The 19,298-nt window shown below is 54.0% G+C and overlaps 1 protein-coding gene across 1 annotated transcript; it reads left to right on the forward strand.

The window, feature by feature from the left end:
* The first annotated feature begins 123 nt into the window (after window positions 1-123).
* On the forward strand, window positions 124-18,293 carry LOC134057642 (zinc finger protein 271-like). Its single transcript, XM_062514614.1, is given in 7 exon segments — window positions 124-1,093; window positions 1,280-2,191; window positions 10,651-10,890; window positions 10,973-11,066; window positions 13,846-13,906; window positions 13,908-13,967; window positions 17,835-18,293. Coding segments are annotated over 7 exon segments (1,908 nt in total). The 5' UTR covers window positions 124-1,011.
* Window positions 18,294-19,298: the final 1,005 nt, after the last annotated feature.

A 19,298-nucleotide genomic window follows, 5' to 3' on the forward strand; every position in this document is an offset into this window, starting at 1 on the left:
TTCTCGGTCCCTGTCCCCATTCCAGTCCCCATTCCAGTCCCCGTTCCCACTCCCGTTCCCGCTCCCGCTCCCATTCCCGTTCCCTCTCACCGCACGCCGCCGCCATCGCTCTGCCCACCGCTCCCGCCCTCACGTGACCAGGGAGAACCCCGCGCTGCTTCCGCACACCAATCACAGCGCGCGATCGCTCCTAGATTTGCATAACCACGCCCTCTGCTCCGACACCGCCCACCACCGGCTGTAGCCGGGTCTAGGCGCAGTTTGCTCCCAGTTCCCTCCCAGTGCTCCCAGTAAGAGCGGTACTGGCAGGGAGAGCGCTCCCAGTTGCTTCTAGGTGCTGTCAGGATCGTTACCAGTGCTCCCAGTATCACTTCCCAGTGCCGCGCGGGGCGCAACCGCTTTGCAATCCCCCAGGGCGGAGCGCGGCTGCTTTTGCGCGTCGGCACCGGGCCGGGCCGGGCTGGGGGAGGAGGAGCGGAAGGAAGAAGAGTAGTGGAAGGAAGAGCAGCAGCAGAACCGAGCGGCTCACTCGCTCGCCCGCTCTAGGCCGCAGCTTCCCCGACTTCCCCGGCATCACCCCTCCCCCCGGAAGCCGCAGGTGAGCTGGGAGGGGGAGCTCGCCCCAAATCCATCGTGGGGAGGTCTCCTGGAGGTTTCTTTGTGGGGCAGGAGATGTTTGGATCTTGCAGGACCCCGAAGCTCAGCCGGAAATGCCCCGGGAGGGATCTTGGCGGGTCCCACATTGCTATCGCTCGTTCTGGCGGAGAGGGGGCGAGATCGGTTCTGGGGATATCCGGGAGAGCCGTGGGGGAATACGGGAACCCCGGAGCGGGGAGAGCGCAGAGGGGCGATCCCGGAGCCGGGGGACCCCCGGCAGCCTGGAGGGGTGTGGGAGGTTGGTGATAAGCAGCCCCAGGCTCTCTGAGGCTGAAAGGGGCACTGGCTTGTCCAGCTGAACTTGGCCCGCAGGAACATAAACCCAACGCGCTCAACCCTTCTTTTCCCCCAAAAATGGATTTCCCATTCCTAAACCTTGGCCCGATGGAGGATGAGGCCGTGAGGAAGAAGAACATGCCCCCGGAGCCCCAGGCAGGTGAGGAGGAAGTCCCTGCCCCTTTCACCCTCTGTCCTGCTCCATCTCCCAGCCCAGCACGGCCCCCGGCTGCAGGACAGCCCCGCTGCCGACGCCGTCCTGCCAGGGACGTGCTGGGGGGATCTCCTTCCCCCTCCCTCTGGAACAGAGGCAAATCCCATCTTCTCCTTGTCTTTCCCCCTCTAGACAAGGAGCTGAGGATGGAGACCAGGGAGGACAAATCCCTGCAGCAGAACCTTGTGGAAGAGGCTGTTTGGAGCAGCTCCATTGCACAGGAAACCAGCGAGGAGGAAAAGCCCGGGAGATCCCACATGAGGATGGGCTGCAAACACAGTTCTTGGGTATCCGAGGAGAACCAGGGCCAAAGAACCGGACAGAGCTGCAGCCAGAGCTCAGAGCTGGGGTTCCATGAGCATCTTCATGATGCGGATAAGCCCCACAAGTGTTCAAATTGTGGGAAGAGCTTCAGCAAGAGATCCTCCCTGATCTGGCACTGGAGAATCCACATGGGGGAACGGCCCTATGAGTGTGGGGAGTGTGGAAAGAGCTTCAGTATGAGATTCAAACTGATCCGCCACCAGATGATCCACACTGGGGAGAGGCCCTATGAATGTGACATACGCAGGAAGAGGTTTCAGACCAGCTCCAATCTCGTCATGCATCAGCGGATTCACACAGAAGAGAGGCCCTTCCGCTGCCCTGACTGTGGGAAGGGCTTCAAATACAACTCCCGCCTTGTCTCCCACAGGCGCATCCACACTGGGGAGATGCCCTATGAGTGTGGGCAGTGTGGGAAGTGCTTCAGGACAAGCTCTGAACTGATTGTCCACCAAAGGATCCACACAGGGGAACAGCCCTATGAGTGTGATAAATGCAGCAAGAGGTTTCTGACCAGCTCCAGTCTCCTCCTGCACCAGCGCATTCACATAGAGGAGAGGCCCTTCTGCTGCCCCGACTACAGGAAGGGCTTCAGGCACAACTCCAACCTCGTCACCCACCGGCGCATCCACACTGGGGAGAGGCCCTATGAGTGTTCTGAGTGTGGGAAGAGCTTTTCACAGAGCTCTCACCTGACCAAACACCAATGGAGGCACCACTAAGGGAAGCCCTGCAAATCAAGTGCAGGAAGAGCTTCATGTGCTGCTCCAGCTCCATTCTCCATGGCAGGATCTGTGCTGGATGATGCCGAGTGACCCCTGGTGGGCAGAGCCCCGGTGATCCATGTTAGGAAGACACCTGGCTGGGCGGCTCTTCATCCTCCTGGCTTCCCTTGAGCACCTGGACATATCCACAGATCAACATCAGAAATCCATTGTGAAGAGCACGTTTGTCGACTTCTGACCCGAGAAAAATCTCACTCTTTGCATCTTCTGGTGGCATCAAGCAACACTGAATGGCCTTGGAGGTCTTCTCCAATAGAAATCCATCATTTTAATCCTTTCTGGCTCATGGGCATCTTCCACAGCCAAATGGGAACATATTGGGGCAAACCCCACAATTTTGGAGATGGTGGGGTGGAAACCCCTTCAAAAAGGGTTCTTCCCACCCAGCCAAGCATGTGGATGCTTTGCCAGCAGGGACACATAAATTCTTTTGTTTTGGCCTTGAAACAAAAAGGTTTCTGTTCATTCCTTTGAAAGCCCTGTAACTGGGGTGTCCTGGTTTGAAGGACAGGTGTTTGCCAAGGAAAGCAGAAGCTTCCCCTTGGACTGAAAGAAAATATGATTCTTCCGATTATTATAATTTCGGAATTAAGAGAGCTCTCAGGCAAAGATATGGGGGTAGGAATAACAGTTCTTTACTAGTATATTTAACAAGACAAACAAGAACAACAACAGCTATGAAATTACCCACAAACAGAACAGTAACTCAGTCCCAGTGTTTTTTGGCTGCAGGCACCTTTTCCCTGAGCTGCAGTTCCCGGTGCTGGGGGCGGGCGGCTCCCGCAGAGCTGCAGGAGGGCTGGGGGTGATGGCAGAGCTGTCCCAGGGGGAGAGAGAGATGGAGAGAGAGCTCTCCGCTCACGGTGTCGGTCCCGGTGCTCAGTAGAGTGCTGGATGGTGGTAGTTCACAGCGAGAAGACAGCCGGGCAGGGTCCGATGGTGGTTTCCCGACGCTGGGATGGGACACAGACGGCGATCGTCCTTCTCGTCCGAACTCCGCGGGAGAAATGGGCCGAGGCCCAGCCTTCCTCTTCCTCTTCTGGCTGTTTGAATCTCGCGGGGCTTGCTTCTTCCCTCCCGTCCCCTCCCCCTTGTCACCAGGGCCCAGTCAACAGGTATCTTAGCATGACAATGGGGAAAATTCCACAGAGGGAAAAAAAAAAAAGAAAGAACTAACCCTCAACATTATCCACCCCGAATTTTCCCCTACCATCATGCCAAATCAAATTAAAAACCTTCAAATTATAGACATCCATACAGTTACAGATACAGGCACAGTATTGTAGGTAGTTCACCCTAAAACAATGTCTCCTTGGGGTATGCATCTGGTCTTTCCATCCCTTTGCATGATCCACCAGGTACACCCTGGCCCTTGAGCAAAAACCACCCCCCGAATTGGATTGTCTTTGCTGGAGGCAGGGTTCACCCAAACAGTTTTTCCTAGCATACCTCTCATATGCACCACTGGAACCTTGTCCCCATCTGGTGTTCTCAAGGGCTCAGACTGGGCAGGGCCTGCTCGATTAGTGGAACCTCGGGTGTTCACTAACCATGTGGCCTTTGGTAGATTAATCTCCCAGTTCTTGAAAGTCCCCCCACTCAGTGCCTTCAAGGTGGTTTTAAGCAGCCCATTGCACCGTTCCACTTTCCCAGCCGCTGGTGCGTGATAAGGAATGTGGTACACCCACTCGATGCCGTGTTCTCTGGCCCAGGTGCTTATGAGGCTGTTCTTGAAATGAGTCCCATTGTCTGACTCAATTCTCTCAGGGGTACCATGTCTCCAAAGGACTTGTTTTTCCAGGCCCAGGATGGTGTTGCGGGCAGTGGCATGAGGCACAGGGTAGGTCTCCAACCATCCAGTGGTGGCTTCTACCATGGTCAGCACGTAACGCTTGCCTTGGCGTGTCTGAGGCAGTGTGATGTAGTCAATCTGCCAGGCCTCCCCATACTTATATTTGGACCACCGCCCCCCATACCAGAGGGGCTTCACTCGCTTGGCTTGCTTGATGGCAGCACACATCTCATAGTCATGGATAACCTGGGAAATACTGTCCATGGTGAGATCCACCCCTCTATCTCATACCCACTTATAGGTAGCATCTCTGCCTTGGTGACCTGAGGCATCGTGGGCCCATCGAGCCAGGAACAACTCTCCTTTGTGTTGCCAGTCTAAGTCTATCTGTGACACCTCTATCCTTGCAGCCTGATCTACTTGCTCATTGTGTTGGTGCTCCTCATTAGCCCGACTCTTGGGGACATGGGCATCTACATGATGGACCTTTACGGGTAGCTTCTCTACCCGACTGGCAATGTCTTTCCACTCATCAGCAGCCCAGATTGGCTTTCCCCTACGTTGCCAGTTAGCTTTTTTCCATCTTTCCAGCCAGCCCCACAGAGCATTGGCTACCATCCATGAATCAGTGTAAAGGTAAAGCTTTGGCCACTTCTCTCTTTCAGCAATGTCCAGGGCCAGCTGAACAGCTTTGAGTTCAGCAAGTTGACTTGATCCACCTTCTCCTTCAGTAGCTTGTGCAACCTGTCGTGTGGGGCTCCATACGGCTGCTTTCCACTTCCGGTTCATCCCCACGATGCGACAGGAACCGTCAGTGAAAAGAGCGTAGCGAGTTTCATCTGCTGGCAGTTGGTTGTATGGCGGGGCTTCATCAGCCCGGGTCACTTGTTCTTGCTCCTCTTCATCGGCAAGACCAAAATTTTCACCTTCTGGCCAGTTTGTAATTATTTCCAAAATCCCAGGGCGATTTGGGTTTCCGATACGGGCGCGCTGTGTGATGAGGGCAATCCACTTGCTCCATGTGGCATCGGTGGCGTGGTGGGTAGAGGGGACCTTCCCTTTAAACATCCACCCCAGCACTGGTAGTCGGGGTGCCAGGAGGAGCTGTGCTTCTGTGCCAATCACTTCTGAGGCAGCTTGAACTCCTTCATAAGCAGCCAAGATCTCCTTCTCTGTTGGGGTGTAGTTGGCTTCAGATCCTCTGTAACTTCGGCTCCAGAATCCCAGAGGTCGGCCTCGGGTCTCACCAGGTACCTTCTGCCAAAGGCTCCAGGACAAGCCCTTGTTCCCGGCTGCAGAGTAGAGCACATTCTTCACCTCTGGTCCCGTCCTGACTGGGCCGAGGGCTACAGCATGAGCGATCTCCTGCTTGATCTGGGCAAAGGCTTGCTGCTGCTCAGGGCTCCAGTGGAATTCGTTCTTCTTCCGGGTGACCAGGTAGAGAGGGCTCACGATCTGGCTGTACTCAGGAATGTGCATTCTCCAAAAGCCTATGGCACCTAGGAAAGCTTGTGTTTCCTTCTTGTTGGTTGGTGGAGACATCGCGGTGATCTTATTGATGACCTCAGTGGGGATTTGGCGCCGCCCGTCTTGCCACTTTACTCCCAGGAACTGGATCTCTCGGGCAGGACCTTTGACTTTGCTCCTCTTGATGGCAAAACCGGCTCCCAGCAGAATCTGGATGATCTTTTCTCCTTTCTCAAATAATTCCATTGCCGTGTTCCCCCACACAATGATGTCATCAATGTATTGCAGATGTTCTGGAGCTTCACCCTTTTCCAGTGCAGCCTGGATCAGTCCATGGCAGATGGTGGGGCTGTGTTTCCACCCCTGGGGCAGTCGGTTCCAGGTGTACTGCACGCCCCTCCAGGTGAAAGCAAACTGAGGCCTGCACTCTGCTGCCAGAGGAATGGAGAAAAATGCATTGGCAATGTCAATGGTGGCGTACCACTTTGCTGCCTTGGACTCCAGCGCGTACTGGAGTTCCAGCATGTCCGGCACGGCAGCGCTCAGCGGTGGAGTCACTTCATTCAATGCACGATAGTCCACAGTCAATCTCCATTCTCCATCAGACTTGCGCACAGGCCAGATGGGGCTGTTGAAGGGTGAGTGGGTTCTGCTGACCACCCCTTGGCCCTCCAGCTCACGGATCATCTTGTGGATGGGGATCACGGCATCTCGATTTTTCCTGTACTGCCGGTGGTGCACTGTGGAGGTGGCAATTGGCACTTGCTGCTCCTTCACCTTCAGGAGTCCCACTACAGATGGGTTCTCTGACAGTCCAAGCAAGGTGTTCAATTGCTTAATGTTTTCTGCCTCTACAGCAGCTATTCCAAAAGCCCACCTGAGTCCCTTTGGGTCTTTGTAATAGCCATTCCTCAGGAAGTCTATGCCTAGAATACACGGTGCCTCTGGGCCAGTCACAATTGGATGCTTCTGCCACTCTTTCCCAGTCAGGCTCACCTCAGCCTCCAGCAAAGTCAATTCCTGTGATCCCCCTGTCACCCCAGCAATAGAAACAGGCTCTTCCCCCACATGTTCTGATGGTATTAGGGTGACCTGTGAACCAGTATCAACTAAGGCCCTATGTTTTTGTGGCTCTGATGTGCCAGGCCATCGGATCCACACCGTCCAAAAGACCCAGTTTTCCCGTGCCTCTCCCTGGCTAGAGGCAGGGCCCCTCTAGCACTGGTTATTATTTCCTTCCTGGGCATACATGTTGGAGGTTCCCTCAAGGGGATCTGACAAATCATCCTCCCTTTTGTAATACCCTGCATCTTGGTTATGGGAAGTTGAGGCTACCTTCACTTTAGTGGAGCTCCTTTGGTTAGTGTTTCCCTCCTTGAGTTGACGCACCCGTGCTGCCAGGGCAGAAGTGGGTTTCCCATCCCACCTCCTCATGTCTTCCCCATGGTCACGCAGAAAGAACCACAGGTCAGCTCGTGGGGTGTATCCTCTCTCCTTAGCTGGGGGACGTTGGGCTCTAACTCTGGGATCTGTGACTCGCACTGGTGCTGCATTGACCTTCCTCATCTCCTCCCTCACCCCTCTTATCTCCTCCTTGAACTCCTATCTGAGTTCCCTAATCACGGCAGAGACCTGAGCCTGCATTGGGCCATTCATTATACTCTCAAAATTTCTGAGCTTATCGGCAACAGAACCCACTGTCTCGTGGTTGGTGTCAGCATTAATGGCTGCAATGAATGTGGTGTATTGAGATGGCCCCAGGTGTGCCAGATTCCACAACATCTGCCCTGTGCACCTGACCTTGTCGGGGTCATTGTCGTTGTCCACCCGTCCCAAAGAGTACTTCCAGTATTGCTACTTCTCTCAGCTGTTGGATCCCCTCCTCAGCGGTTTTCCAGCACATTCTATGGTGGTGCTCCTGCATTCTCTCTCTATGGACAAACCTCTCTCTTACACTCATTAAAAGCCGCTCCCAGAGGGAAAGGGGGCCTCGTTCCCTTACGAATATGTGATCCACACCTGAGTCCTGGGTTAGGGGTCCCAAATTCCTTGCCTCAGTACCATCCAGCTGCACACCTGTACCCATAAGGTCCCAGACCCGCAGTAACCACGTTGTAAAAGCCTCACGGCCCCTTCGTACAACATCCTTACGGAGATTACGGAGACTCTCGTATGACAGGGACTCTGTGACGATCTCAACCTCTGGCTCCCCTGCTGGTTGTGAGGGCCCTGCTTTCTGATCATTATTATCTAGGTGCTTTGTTTTCACCTTAGACTTTCTAGTTTCCACGGGGGCAACTGCTGCTGGCTGTGAGTGCCCTTGCAGTTCAGCTGGAGCCTGGAGAGATGTAACATTTGTGGGTTCCACTGCTGCACCATCAGGTTCTCCCTCTTTAAGGCAGAGGGAGAGTTTCTCAAGAGCTGGGGAAAGGTACTCCTTCAGCATTTGGCCCATCTCCTTCACTAGAAACCCCACCCACTCTGGATGGTTCCTTTCTGAGGTGAGCTCTGGGGCAGAATCAGGCTCAGGGGCAACATCCTTAACCTCTGGGGCAGAATCCTTAGTCTCTGGGGCAGAATCCTTAGTCTCTGGGGCAGGGGCAGAGTCAGGCTCTGGGACAGAATCCTTAGTCTCTGGGGGAGAATCCTTAGTCTCTGGGGCAGGGGCAGGGTCAGGCTCTGGGGCAGAGTCCTTAGTCTCTGGGGCAGAGCCAGGCTCTGGGGCAGGGCCAGGCTCTGGGGCAGGATCCCTATTCCTTGGGGGACGTATCAGGGTTGTCATCCAAGTCAATCTCCCCTCATCTCGGAATGTTAAATAGAACAGGTTTACAAGGCCTATTAGCAATGTCAGCCACTGTATGATATCATTACTGCTTAGAAGAGATTTGAACCCCTCAAAAGCTGGTGGAGCAGACCCAAAAAACTGTGTAAGGGGTTGGGACAAAATTTTCCCTGGTGTCATATCCTCACAGTATGTACCATTATTAAAGTAGCCCCAAAAACATACAGTTAGAGTGTGATAGCTCCGAATCCATGTGCCCACCTTCCAGAGGAAGTTAAAAATCCATGAATTTCTCATGTTATCAGCCCACAAAAGGAACTGGATAATAGTTACAGCAGCCTGAGTTATAGGACCCATGTTCAAGTAAGGGATTGCAAATGGGAGAGATAGAGCTGTGGCCACATGGAGCCCAAACCACGGTAAGCTGGACAACATGATGCCACCTAACACAAAACTGAGGTAACTCAAGAACTGTTATTCCTTTTTCACCCTTTTCTCTCAATGCCCTCGGGCCCCACGTTGGGCGCCAAAATCTGTCCTGGTTTGAAGGACAGGTGTTTGCCAAGGAAAGCAGAAGCTTCCCCTTGGACTGAAAGAAAATATGATTCTTCCGATTATTATAATTTCGGAATTAAGAGAGCTCTCAGGCAAAGATATGGGGGTAGGAATAACAGTTCTTTACTAGTATATTTAACAAGACAAACAAGAACAACAACAGCTATGAAATTACCCACAAACAGAACAGTAACTCAGTCCCAGTGTTTTTTGGCTGCAGGCACCTTTTCCCTGAGCTGCAGTTCCCGGTGCTGGGGGCGGGTGGCTCCCGCAGAGCTGCAGGAGGGCTGGGGGTGATGGCAGAGCTGTCCCAGGGGGAGAGAGAGATGGAGAGAGAGCTCTCCGCTCACGGTGTCGGTCCCGGTGCTCAGTAGAGTGCTGGATGGTGGTAGTTCACAGCGAGAAGACAGCCGGGCAGGGTCCGATGGTGGTTTCCCGACGCTGGGATGGGACACAGACGGCGATCGTCCTTCTCGTCCGAACTCCGCGGGGGAAATGGGCCGAGGCCCAGCCTTCCTCTTCCTCTTCTGGCTGTTTGAATCTCGCAGGGCTTGCTTCTTCCCTCCCGTCCCCTCCCCCTTGTCACCAGGGCCCAGTCAACAGGTATCTTAGCATGACAATGGGGAAAATTCCACAGAGGGAAAAAAAAAAATAGAAAGAACTAACCCTCAACATGGGGTTAAAATAAAATGTTGAAGTAAGGCATGGATGGGGACATGTGGCGGACAAGGACATGGGTGAGGTCATGGATGGGGACGTGAGGGGACACAGCCTTTCATGGAGACATAGACATGGATGGGGACACAGACCCAGCTGGGGACATGAAGGTACATGGACATGGGTGGGGACACGAACTGGGACAGCATCAATGCCACCAGCACCTTCATCTCAGCCATGGCAAAGCACTGCCTAATGCAGTTCCTGCCACCACATTCCCACCATCACTGCTGCAGTATCCCAGCTGAATGTCACCATCCACCAGGGCGGGAGGGTTGTCGACAAGTTGTTGTCAGGGCTTGTTCAGTTGGTGACAAGGGGTGTGGAAGCAAGTGACAGCCACCACAGTGTACCAGGGCCACCACCCTCAGGGGAGCCCAACCACCTCTGAGGACAGCGCAAATGTCAGTGCCACCAGCAGTGTCCCATGCAGGGTGTCACCAGTGGTGTCCTAGTGGCAGTGTCCCCACAGGTGTGGCAATGTTGTCCCCTGCTGTGTGTCCTGGTGGCACTGTGTCCCTTCCCCTCCATTTGTCCTCATCCTCCACTGTGGCCATTACCTCTGTGTGTCCCTGTCCCCTTCCATGTGCCCCCATGTCTCCTCCTATGTTCCTGTCCTCCACCCCTGGTGGGGCCTGATCCTCCAAGGTCCCCAGCCCATGTCCTGCAGAGTCTCCCTGTGTCCCTCAGGATGTTTCCGTGGCTGCTCCTGGTGCTGAGTGTCTGCACCCACCCCAGCACACGTAGGGACACACCATGACAGTTATGACACCCCATGAAACCTTTTCTCCTTGGATTTTGGGTCTTCCCCCCTTATTTTGGATACTTTCTCCCTATTCTGGATACTTTATCCCCTATTTTGTGTCTTTCCCCCTCTTTTGAGTCTTTACCATTTATTTTGTTTCCTTTCCCCTTATTTTGCTTCCCTTCCTCATCTTTTGGATCCTTTCCCCCATTTTCCATCCTTTCCCCTAAATTCAGGCACCTTCTTGCTTCTGGTACGTTTTTGGGTGCCTTCCCCCTCCTCCAATCCTCTCCAACTTCTTAAACCTCCTCAGCCCCCACACAGGTTGCCCCCCAGGCATGTCCGCAGCTGTCCCATGCCACATGGACTGGGTGCTCGCCATCCTCGGCGCCCTTGAGTCTCCAGCCCGGGGCAACTCCCCCGGCACTGCCCCCAACAGCGGCACCCCCAAAACTCTGCCGTCTCGGAGCCGCCGAGCGGGTGCCTGGCCCTCGGCCCTGAGCACAGAGCTCTGCCCGGGGGCTCCCGGGGAAAGGCGGCGGCGCTCGGCAGAGGCCCCAGCCCGCCCAGCCCGCGGCAATTCCCCCGCATCGGGACAAAATCCTGCCCCGAAGGAGCCACTTGCAACGTCCGTCTGCGGCTCCTCCGTGCCCCGAAGATCCCGGCAGCTGCCCCGCGCTCGCCAGGCGCTACGGCTTCCGCAACCGGGCACAATATTCACTTCATGCAATCTTTGCTATCTCTGCTTACAGGTGCAAAACCAGCTGCTGCTCAGACAGTCCCAGATCAGACTGAAGGGCTCCCACCCAAAATGCTGCATTCCGTTCTGACCCACCATTAAGAAATCCAAGAGCAAAACAGACAGCTCATTACAGAAAACCTTGCAAAATCACATCTGACAACATTTTGGTCCAAAATCGCAAATATGAACAGAAGCTGAGCAAGTCAGCAACGTTAGAAAACAAGCTTTGAGCATTGCGACTACAAGAGCTCAGGCAATGCATTTAATTGGAATCAGGCCTCTCTTTCTGACATGTGAGCAATGCCATCCAATTTCCCAAACCAGGGAAATGGGGGGTCCTGGCAGCTGCCGCTTCACACGCAGCAATGACACAGAATAGGGCAGGGAGAGCAGCTGCCAAACTCCTACCTTCTACTTGCAATTAAGAACTTTTATTCTGATGTCTAATAAAGCAACGATTAATAGTCAAAAAGACTAAAAATACCTGTACTAATTATAACACAACTAAGAATAACTGTACTATTGATAGCAATAATAGAGCTAATAGCGATAATAAGAATTAATCATGGTAATAAAAACCCTACCACACTTATACTAGGTTTGCCAGGCCAGGTTTTGGTATGGGGGGTCTCTAGAAGCACCTTCTGTGAGAGGCTGCTGGAAGCACCTGCTCCTCCATGTCCTGCAGAGTCAACGCCAGCTGGCTCCAGGACGGACCAGCCGCTGGCCAAGGCTGGGCCAGGTAGAAATGGTGGGAACACCTTTGGGAAAACAGACTGAAGAAAAGCAGTTCTTGTGCAGTTGTAACTGTGGCCAGGGAAGAGCAGGGCGAGAACATGAGAGGAACAACTGTGCACACAGCCAGGGCAGGGCAGGAGGAGGGGCAGGAGCTACTGCAGGTGCTGGAGCTGATTGCCCTGAGATTCTGTGGTGCAGTCCCTGGTGAGGCAGCTGGGCCCCTGCAGCCCATGGAGGGCACAGAGTGCAGAGGTGCACCTGCAGCGCCTGGAGGGGCCCATGCCAGAGCAGGGGGACGCCTGAGTGGAGGCTGTGACCCCATGAGAAACCCGTGCTGGAGCAGGGACCTGGCAGGGACCAGCAACCCGTGGAGAGAGAAGCCCACGCTGGAGCAGGGTCCTGGTAGGACTTGCGAGCCCATAGGAACGTGACCCACATTGCAGCAGTTTATGAAGAACTGCTGTCCCTGAGATGAACTCACCTTGGAGAAGTTCATGGAGAAGCGTCTCAGGGAGGGACCCCATGGTGCAGCAGGGGAACGGCTCCTCTCCCTGAGCAGCAGCAGGAGAAACAACATGTGATGAACTGACCAGAACCCCCATTCCCCATCTCCCTGCACCCACTGGGGGAGGAGGCAGAGCTGGGAAAGAGGGAGGGATGGGCAGAAGATACAGTTATCTTACTTCTCACTCTCCTGGTCTGATTTGGAGAGCAGTTAATTCAATTAATATCACCAATTTCAGACCTGTTTCACCCATTGTGACATTTGCTAAGTGATATGTCCCAGTCCTTATCTCAACCCAGTAAGCCTTCATTCTGTTTTCTGTCTCCTGTCCGTATCTGGAGAGGAGTGAGAGAGCAGCTTTGGTGGGTGTCGGCCATCCAGCCAGGGTCATCTGACAACACTTCCTTTCTCTCATTCTTTCTTTCTCTCTTTCTTTTCACAGGTCACTGTGAAGAGGTTGAGTGGTGCTTTGATGGAGGGAGTGAAGGTGGCAGGGAGCAGCAGGGACAGGAGCCACAGGGATGTGGCACAGGCATCAGAAGGGCCCAGGCAGCTGGCAGGGGCTCTCCCCCTGGCCCAGCAGCAGCCCCGTGCTGTGCCCAAGGCACTCCCACCAGGGGCTGGGCCCAGAGGCAGGGGGAGACTCCAGTCCCGGGGGCGGCGTCTCTGCCCGGATCCCCGTCCAGCCCAGCCTCCCCCGAGTGCGCAGTGACCGCTGGCACGGCTGCACTGGACAGAGTGACCTGTGGGGACATTGAGAGCTGCCCCCACTGTGACACTGCCCTTGGGATTTCACAGGCACCAAACAAATCACAGCCAGCCCTGCTCCTTGTGATGTCACAGGCACCAGAGCACATCACAGTCCTGCCCCTTGTGATGTCACAGGCTCCAGAGCACATCACAGCCCTGCTCCTTGTGATGTCAAATGTGGAGGCCCATGGCTTTGCCTTAGAGGAATTTCCCTTGAGTGGGCTGTGATTAGCTTATCTCAACCCTCCTAGAAGGATGCTCATTAGGTTAGCACACCTTTTCTTGTCATGGTGAGCTACTGAATAGCTTCTCTTATCCCACCATGCCCTAGTATCCATGTTAATCCTTTGTAACCAATTGGTCTTTCCCCCTTGCTCTCTCCCATAAAAACCTCAGTTATTTCCCTCAGTTCTCTAGGGAGCAGTCTTTCCTGGCTCCCTTCACAGAGCTGCTGAATAATAAAGGAATCTTTGTGGAATTTGCCATAAGACGCTTCCCGTCTCTCTGTCCCTGAGGCAGCCTGGGAAAGCCTTGCAAGCAGAGCTGGAATCGCTGAGATTAAATCACTGACCAGAGCTGATGACTTGTGGCCACAGCTACCCCTTCCTGAGGCTTATCCAGTGGCCAGGAGAACAGACAGAAGATCCCCTAGAAGGCAGTTCCTTGCAGGACTCTCTCTCTCTGGGAAGGCTGGCAGCTTCCTGGGTCTGAAGCATTGAATCTCAAAAGACCCCCTACCAGCCTTCAGTCACAGGTACCAGAGCACATCACAGCCCTGCCCCTTGTGATGTCTCAGGCCCCATGAGTGCCCCAAGTGTGGGAAGAGCTTCTCACAGAGCTCTCATTTCACCAGATACCAAGATGCACCACTGAGGGAAGCCCTGCAAGTGCCCGGAGTGCAAGAAGAGCTTTGTGCCAGTCTAAGGTTGCAATGTAAGATGTTAACCACAAGTATATATTCTATCACCATCTGTTAAAAGCAGGTGGAGCAGTGTTCCTTCTCTCTTCCATGACCCATCCATCATAACTCCAGGGGGCAGGGGGAAATATCTTCTGTTAATAGGCCAGCTGTTAAAGCCAGGTGGGGTAGTTTTGTTTACCCCTTTCAGGACCCATCCTTTGTCCAGGAAGGTGTGATAATTGATAAAAGATTCGTGTCAATCATAAAAGTAGTGGGGTTTGTATAAACCAGAATACTTAGGTCTGAAATGAAGCATGGACATTAGATAGAGAAAAATAGAGAAAAATATATATGATTAAATAATTCTCTTTAAATACCCCTGTTATGAATATTGTGTTTTTTAGTAAATTGTATTCAATACCAGTTTGCAAAATGAGGATTTCCCACAGCCTGAAAGATTTTGCAAAATCAGATTTCCTGCCTTTGTGTAATCAATTGCAACCTATCTGCTAAGACCAGACTTCCCACTTCTGCTGTTCTTTATCTACCAAAACCAGATGGTTACTTGACAAATTGTCCAGAGATTTCACAAGCGGTCCCATGGATGTTTTTTTGACCACCACCGCTTACCTGGCAGAATTATGACAACAAAAAAAATAACAGTTATTGATTACTACGAGGAAAAACATCCTATAAAAAGGAGCTGCAAACCAAGGTTTGACAGAGCGTGGAGTGGGCGCTGACCCCTCACGTTCCCCAGCGCTGCTTGCTCCGTCTATATCAAATAAAGCAACTTAAATTTTGCTAAATATGGAGACTTTCTTTCTCATTTATAACAAAGGTATTTTCTGTTAATAAGCCATTAAGTCTCGCTGCATGATTAATCAAATTACATCATCCCATTTGAAATGCCCCACCCAAGGGGAAGAGCCAAGCATTTCCTACCTAAATAAAATCTAAAATTTGAAATATCACAGCAACCTTTTCCCACTAAATTCCTAGAGAAAGACCAGAAAGACCAGGCCCAGCTTCATCACCAGTAAATCTTAAAAAAAAAAAAAATCAAAAAGAACACACCCTTCTCCAAAATCATTGCTTCAACAAAACCACATCTGTCACTCCAGTAAAACTATAGCCTGCATGTAATCAGACTGCTACCAACACTGTGACCAATAGGGTGTCAGGTTGCATTCTAACTCTATCAGTGTTTTCTTTTTAATATTACTATACTTTTAATTTTCCCAGTAAAAATCTGATATTCCTATTCCCATATCTTTGCCTGAGAGCTCCTTAATCTCAAAGTTATAACAGAGAGAGAGAGAGTTTACATTTTCCATTTCAAGAGAGGCTCCTGTCTTCCTCAGCAGACACCTGTCTTTAAACCAAGACTGTGTTCCTCCAGCTCCATCCCCCATGGCAGGGTCTGCATTGGATGATCTCCAGTGACCCTGGGTGGGCAGAGTCCTGGTGATCTGTGGTGCCACTGATCCATGTTGGGGAGACACCTGGCTGGGGGATCCACATCCTCCTGGCTCCCCGTTACCTGTATTTTCTTTGCATTTCTCTTTGTCCTTTCCAAACACCCAAAACTGGGGCAGAAATAAAGATGTTGAACTAAGATGTGGAAGGGGACATGGGGGGATCTTCCAGGGGATGTGGGGGATGCTGGGTTCGTGGGACTTCAGGGTTCCTCAGAGGGACTTGGGGGTTGCTCAGGGCTTTGGGCACTGCAGGCCCAGCAGCTCTGTCGGCACTGGGACACCCTGGCAGAGTTTCTGGGGCAGCTGACCAAGGACCCCCTGCCCTGGAACTGTCCCCATGTCCCCCCATCCCGGTCCCTGGTGTGCCTTGTCCAGGATCCCCCTGTCCCTGCTGCCAGCTCCCTTGCCCCCAGCCCATTCCCAAGTCACCCCACTCCTGCTCCCATGCCAGTTTGGATCCCATTCGAGGTCTCATTCCCTGTCAGTGTCCTGAATTCTCTGTCTGGTTGCCTTTCCCAAATTCCCAGGCCCATATTCCTTGTCCTGTTCCCACTGACATATTCCCAGTTCTGCTCCAGTTCCATACTTCCATTTCTATAGTCCCTGTCTTGTTCCAAAGTTCACATTCCTAGTTCTGCTCCCGTACTCAGGTTCCCAATCTTCCTAATCCACATCCCATATTCTCTCTCTGGTTGCTCTTTCCATATTCCCTGTCCCATACCCATGTTTGCATCCCTGGTCCCATTCCCGCTTGTGTCCCGTATTTGGGGTCCATTCCCAGTCACTGTCTCCAATCCCAGTCCCAGCCCTGTATTCCCGGTCCCATTCCTGTATTGCCAGTCGCTGTCCTTATTTCCAGTCCCTGTTCCCCGGTGCCCTTTCTCAGTCCCCACCCCCATTCCCGGTCTCATTCCAGATCTTGGTCTCCATTCCTGGTCCCATTCCCAGTTCCATTCCCAGTGCTGTCCTGTATTCCCAGTCCCATTCCTGAGGGCCGCCTCTCCCATGGGGGCCGAGGGTTTCACAGCTGGGGCTGCCGTGCCACATGAACCCTTCAGCCCTGCTGCTCTCCTTGGCCAGCTGCAGAGAGTACAAGGCTTTGGGCATTGCTCAGAGGCCCCCAGCTGGCCACAGCAGCCCATCCTGCCAGCACCCCTGTGCCTCAGAGCCCTCCCTCATAGTGGGGCCATGCAAGGGCCATGGGCCTGCACGAGGCTCCTGTTCTTGACACAGGAGCAAGGCTGCAGCTCCAGCCTTGGGGCCCTGGGCCGCAGCAGCCCAGGGCAGGCCCAGCTGCAGAGCTCACAGCCCCGGGGTGTTTCACTGGAACACTTCTGAACACTAATCCCCATCCCATATTCTCTCTCTGCTTGCTGCTCCCACATTCCCTGACCTGCTCCCATATTCCCATCCCCGCTCTCATTCCCGGTTCCTGTCCCGTATTCCCGGTCCCATTCCCCGTCCCATTCCAAGTCCCCATTCCCAGTCACACTTCCCGTTCCCGAACCCGGTTCCCATTCCTCGTCCCCATTCCCGGTTCCCGTCCCCTCTCACCCGACGCCGCCGCCATCCCCAGCCCCCCCCCCACGTCGATCCTCACGTGACTGGGGAAACCCCGCGGTCCTCCCTCCCACCAATTACAGCGCGCGATCGCTCTGGATTTGCATAACCATGCCCTTGTATGTGGCCCCGCCCACCGCCGGCTGCAGCCAGTGCTCCCAGTAAGAGCGGTCCTGGCAGGGATAGCGCTGCCAATTCCTTTCTGGGGCTCTCAGTATCGCTTCCAGTGCTCCTAGTATCGCTCCCAGTGCCCCGCGGGCGCAGCTGCTTTGGAATCCCCCAGGGCAGAACGGGAGGGAGAGTAGCAGCCGCAGAAACACGCAGTTTTCCCCTCAGGCAGCAACTCCCTCGGCTGCGGCAGCATCACCCCCCCTCGGACTCCGCAGGTGAGCTGGGAGGGGAAGCTCGTCCCAAATCAGTCGGCGGAAGGGTCTCCGGGAGGGGTTTTTTGCAGGGCAGGGATCTTGCTGGACCCGGAGCCGGGGGACCCCCGGCAGCCTGGAGGGGTGCGGGAGGTTGGTGCTGAGCGGGCTCTGGGCTCCCCGAGGCTGCAAGGGGCCCTGGCTTCTCCAGCTGCCCTCGGGCAGAGGGACCATCAAACCCAGCGTGCTCAGACCTTGTTTTCCCACAAACCAGGATTTCCCATTCCCCAACCTTGGCCCGATGGAGCAGGGGAAGGAGACCAGGAAGGACAAATCCCCGCAGCAGAACCTCGTGGAAGAGGCCGTTTTGAGCAGCTCCACGGTGCAGCAATCCAACGGGGAGGAAAAGCCCTGGAGATCCCGCATGAGGAGGGGCTGCAAGTGCAGATCACGGGGATCCCAGGAGGAAAGACGCGGCCAGAGCTTGGAGCTGGTGGTCCATGAGCAGCTTCATGATGGGAAGAAGCCCCACAAGTGCTCAAAAGTTGGGAAGAGCTTCAGTCAGAAATCCAACCTCATCTGCCACTGGAGAATCCACACGGGGGAGCGGCCCTATGAACGTGGGGAATGCGGAAAGAGCTTCAGGATAAGTTCAGAATTGACTGTCCACCAAAGGAGCCACACAGGGGAGAGGCCCTTTGAGTGTGATAAGTGCTGGAAGAGATTTCAGAGCAGTTCTGATCTGCTCAAGCACTATCGCATTCACATGGATGAGAGGCCCTTCTGCTGCCCTGACTGTGGGAGGGGCGTCAAGCAAAACTGCACCCTCGTCAGGCACCGGCGCATCCACACTGGGGAGACGCCCTACGGGTGTGGGGAGTGTGGGAGGAGATTCTCACAGCACTCTAACTTGATCATACACCAACAGAGTTTCCACTAAGAGAAGCTCTGTGAGTGCCCCGAGTGTGGGAAAAGCTTCATGTGCTGCTCCAGCTCCATCCCCCATGGCAGGATCTGTGCTGGATGATCCCCAGTGACCCCCAGTGGGCAGAGCTCCGGTGATCTGTGTTGCCACTCATCTATGTTGAGAAGCACCCGGCTGGGGGCTCCACATCCTCCTGGCTCCTCGTGGCCTAGATTTTCTTTCATTTCTCTTTGTCGTTAAAAACACCCAAAATCGGGGTAAAGTCATTGTACTAAGGCATGAATCAGGACACGTGGTGGACAATGACATGGGTGGGGAAATGGGAGACGTGGACATGGATGGGTACATGGCCATGGATGGAGACGTGGCAGGACAAAGACATGGGTGGGGATGTGTGAGGACATGTAAGGACACAGCCCTGGGTAAGGGGACATGGACATGAGGGTACATGGACATGAGTAGGAACATGGGGAATATGGATATGGGGGGACGTGGATGGGGACATGAACTGGGATGGCATCAATGCCACCACTTGTGCCACCACAGTGCCACCAGCACCTTCATCTTGGCCATGGCAAAGCGCTGCTCAATGCAGTTCCTGGTGGGAGGGAGTTTGGGGTCATCTTGGGACTGACCGTGGGTCTTGTCCACTCTGCAGTGAGGAGTATCCCTGGCCAGGGAGTCTGGGATGGATGGGGGCAGGAGAGGTTAGACACTGGTCCTGATGGACACCAGAGCCATGGATACCAGCTGGACACTGGTTCAGATGGACACCAGAGCCATGGATCCCACTCTGGATGGACAGTGCTCTGGGTAGATCCCAGCTGGACATTGGTCTGGACAACCCTTGGTCCTGCAGACCCCCAGCCTGGCCAGCCCCCAGCACAGATGATCACCAGCCTGGCAACGCCCTGGCCAGCCTCACTGGTCCACCAGCCCATTCCAGTTGCCCCAACCCCAAACACCCCAAAATAAACCCAGTATCAGAACATCAGCTCTGGGTAGTCCCTGCAGAGTGAG

Source organism: Cinclus cinclus, unplaced genomic scaffold (genome assembly GCF_963662255.1).
Source record: "Cinclus cinclus unplaced genomic scaffold, bCinCin1.1 SCAFFOLD_96, whole genome shotgun sequence".
In the NCBI taxonomy this organism is placed as follows: domain Eukaryota; kingdom Metazoa; phylum Chordata; class Aves; order Passeriformes; family Cinclidae; genus Cinclus; species Cinclus cinclus.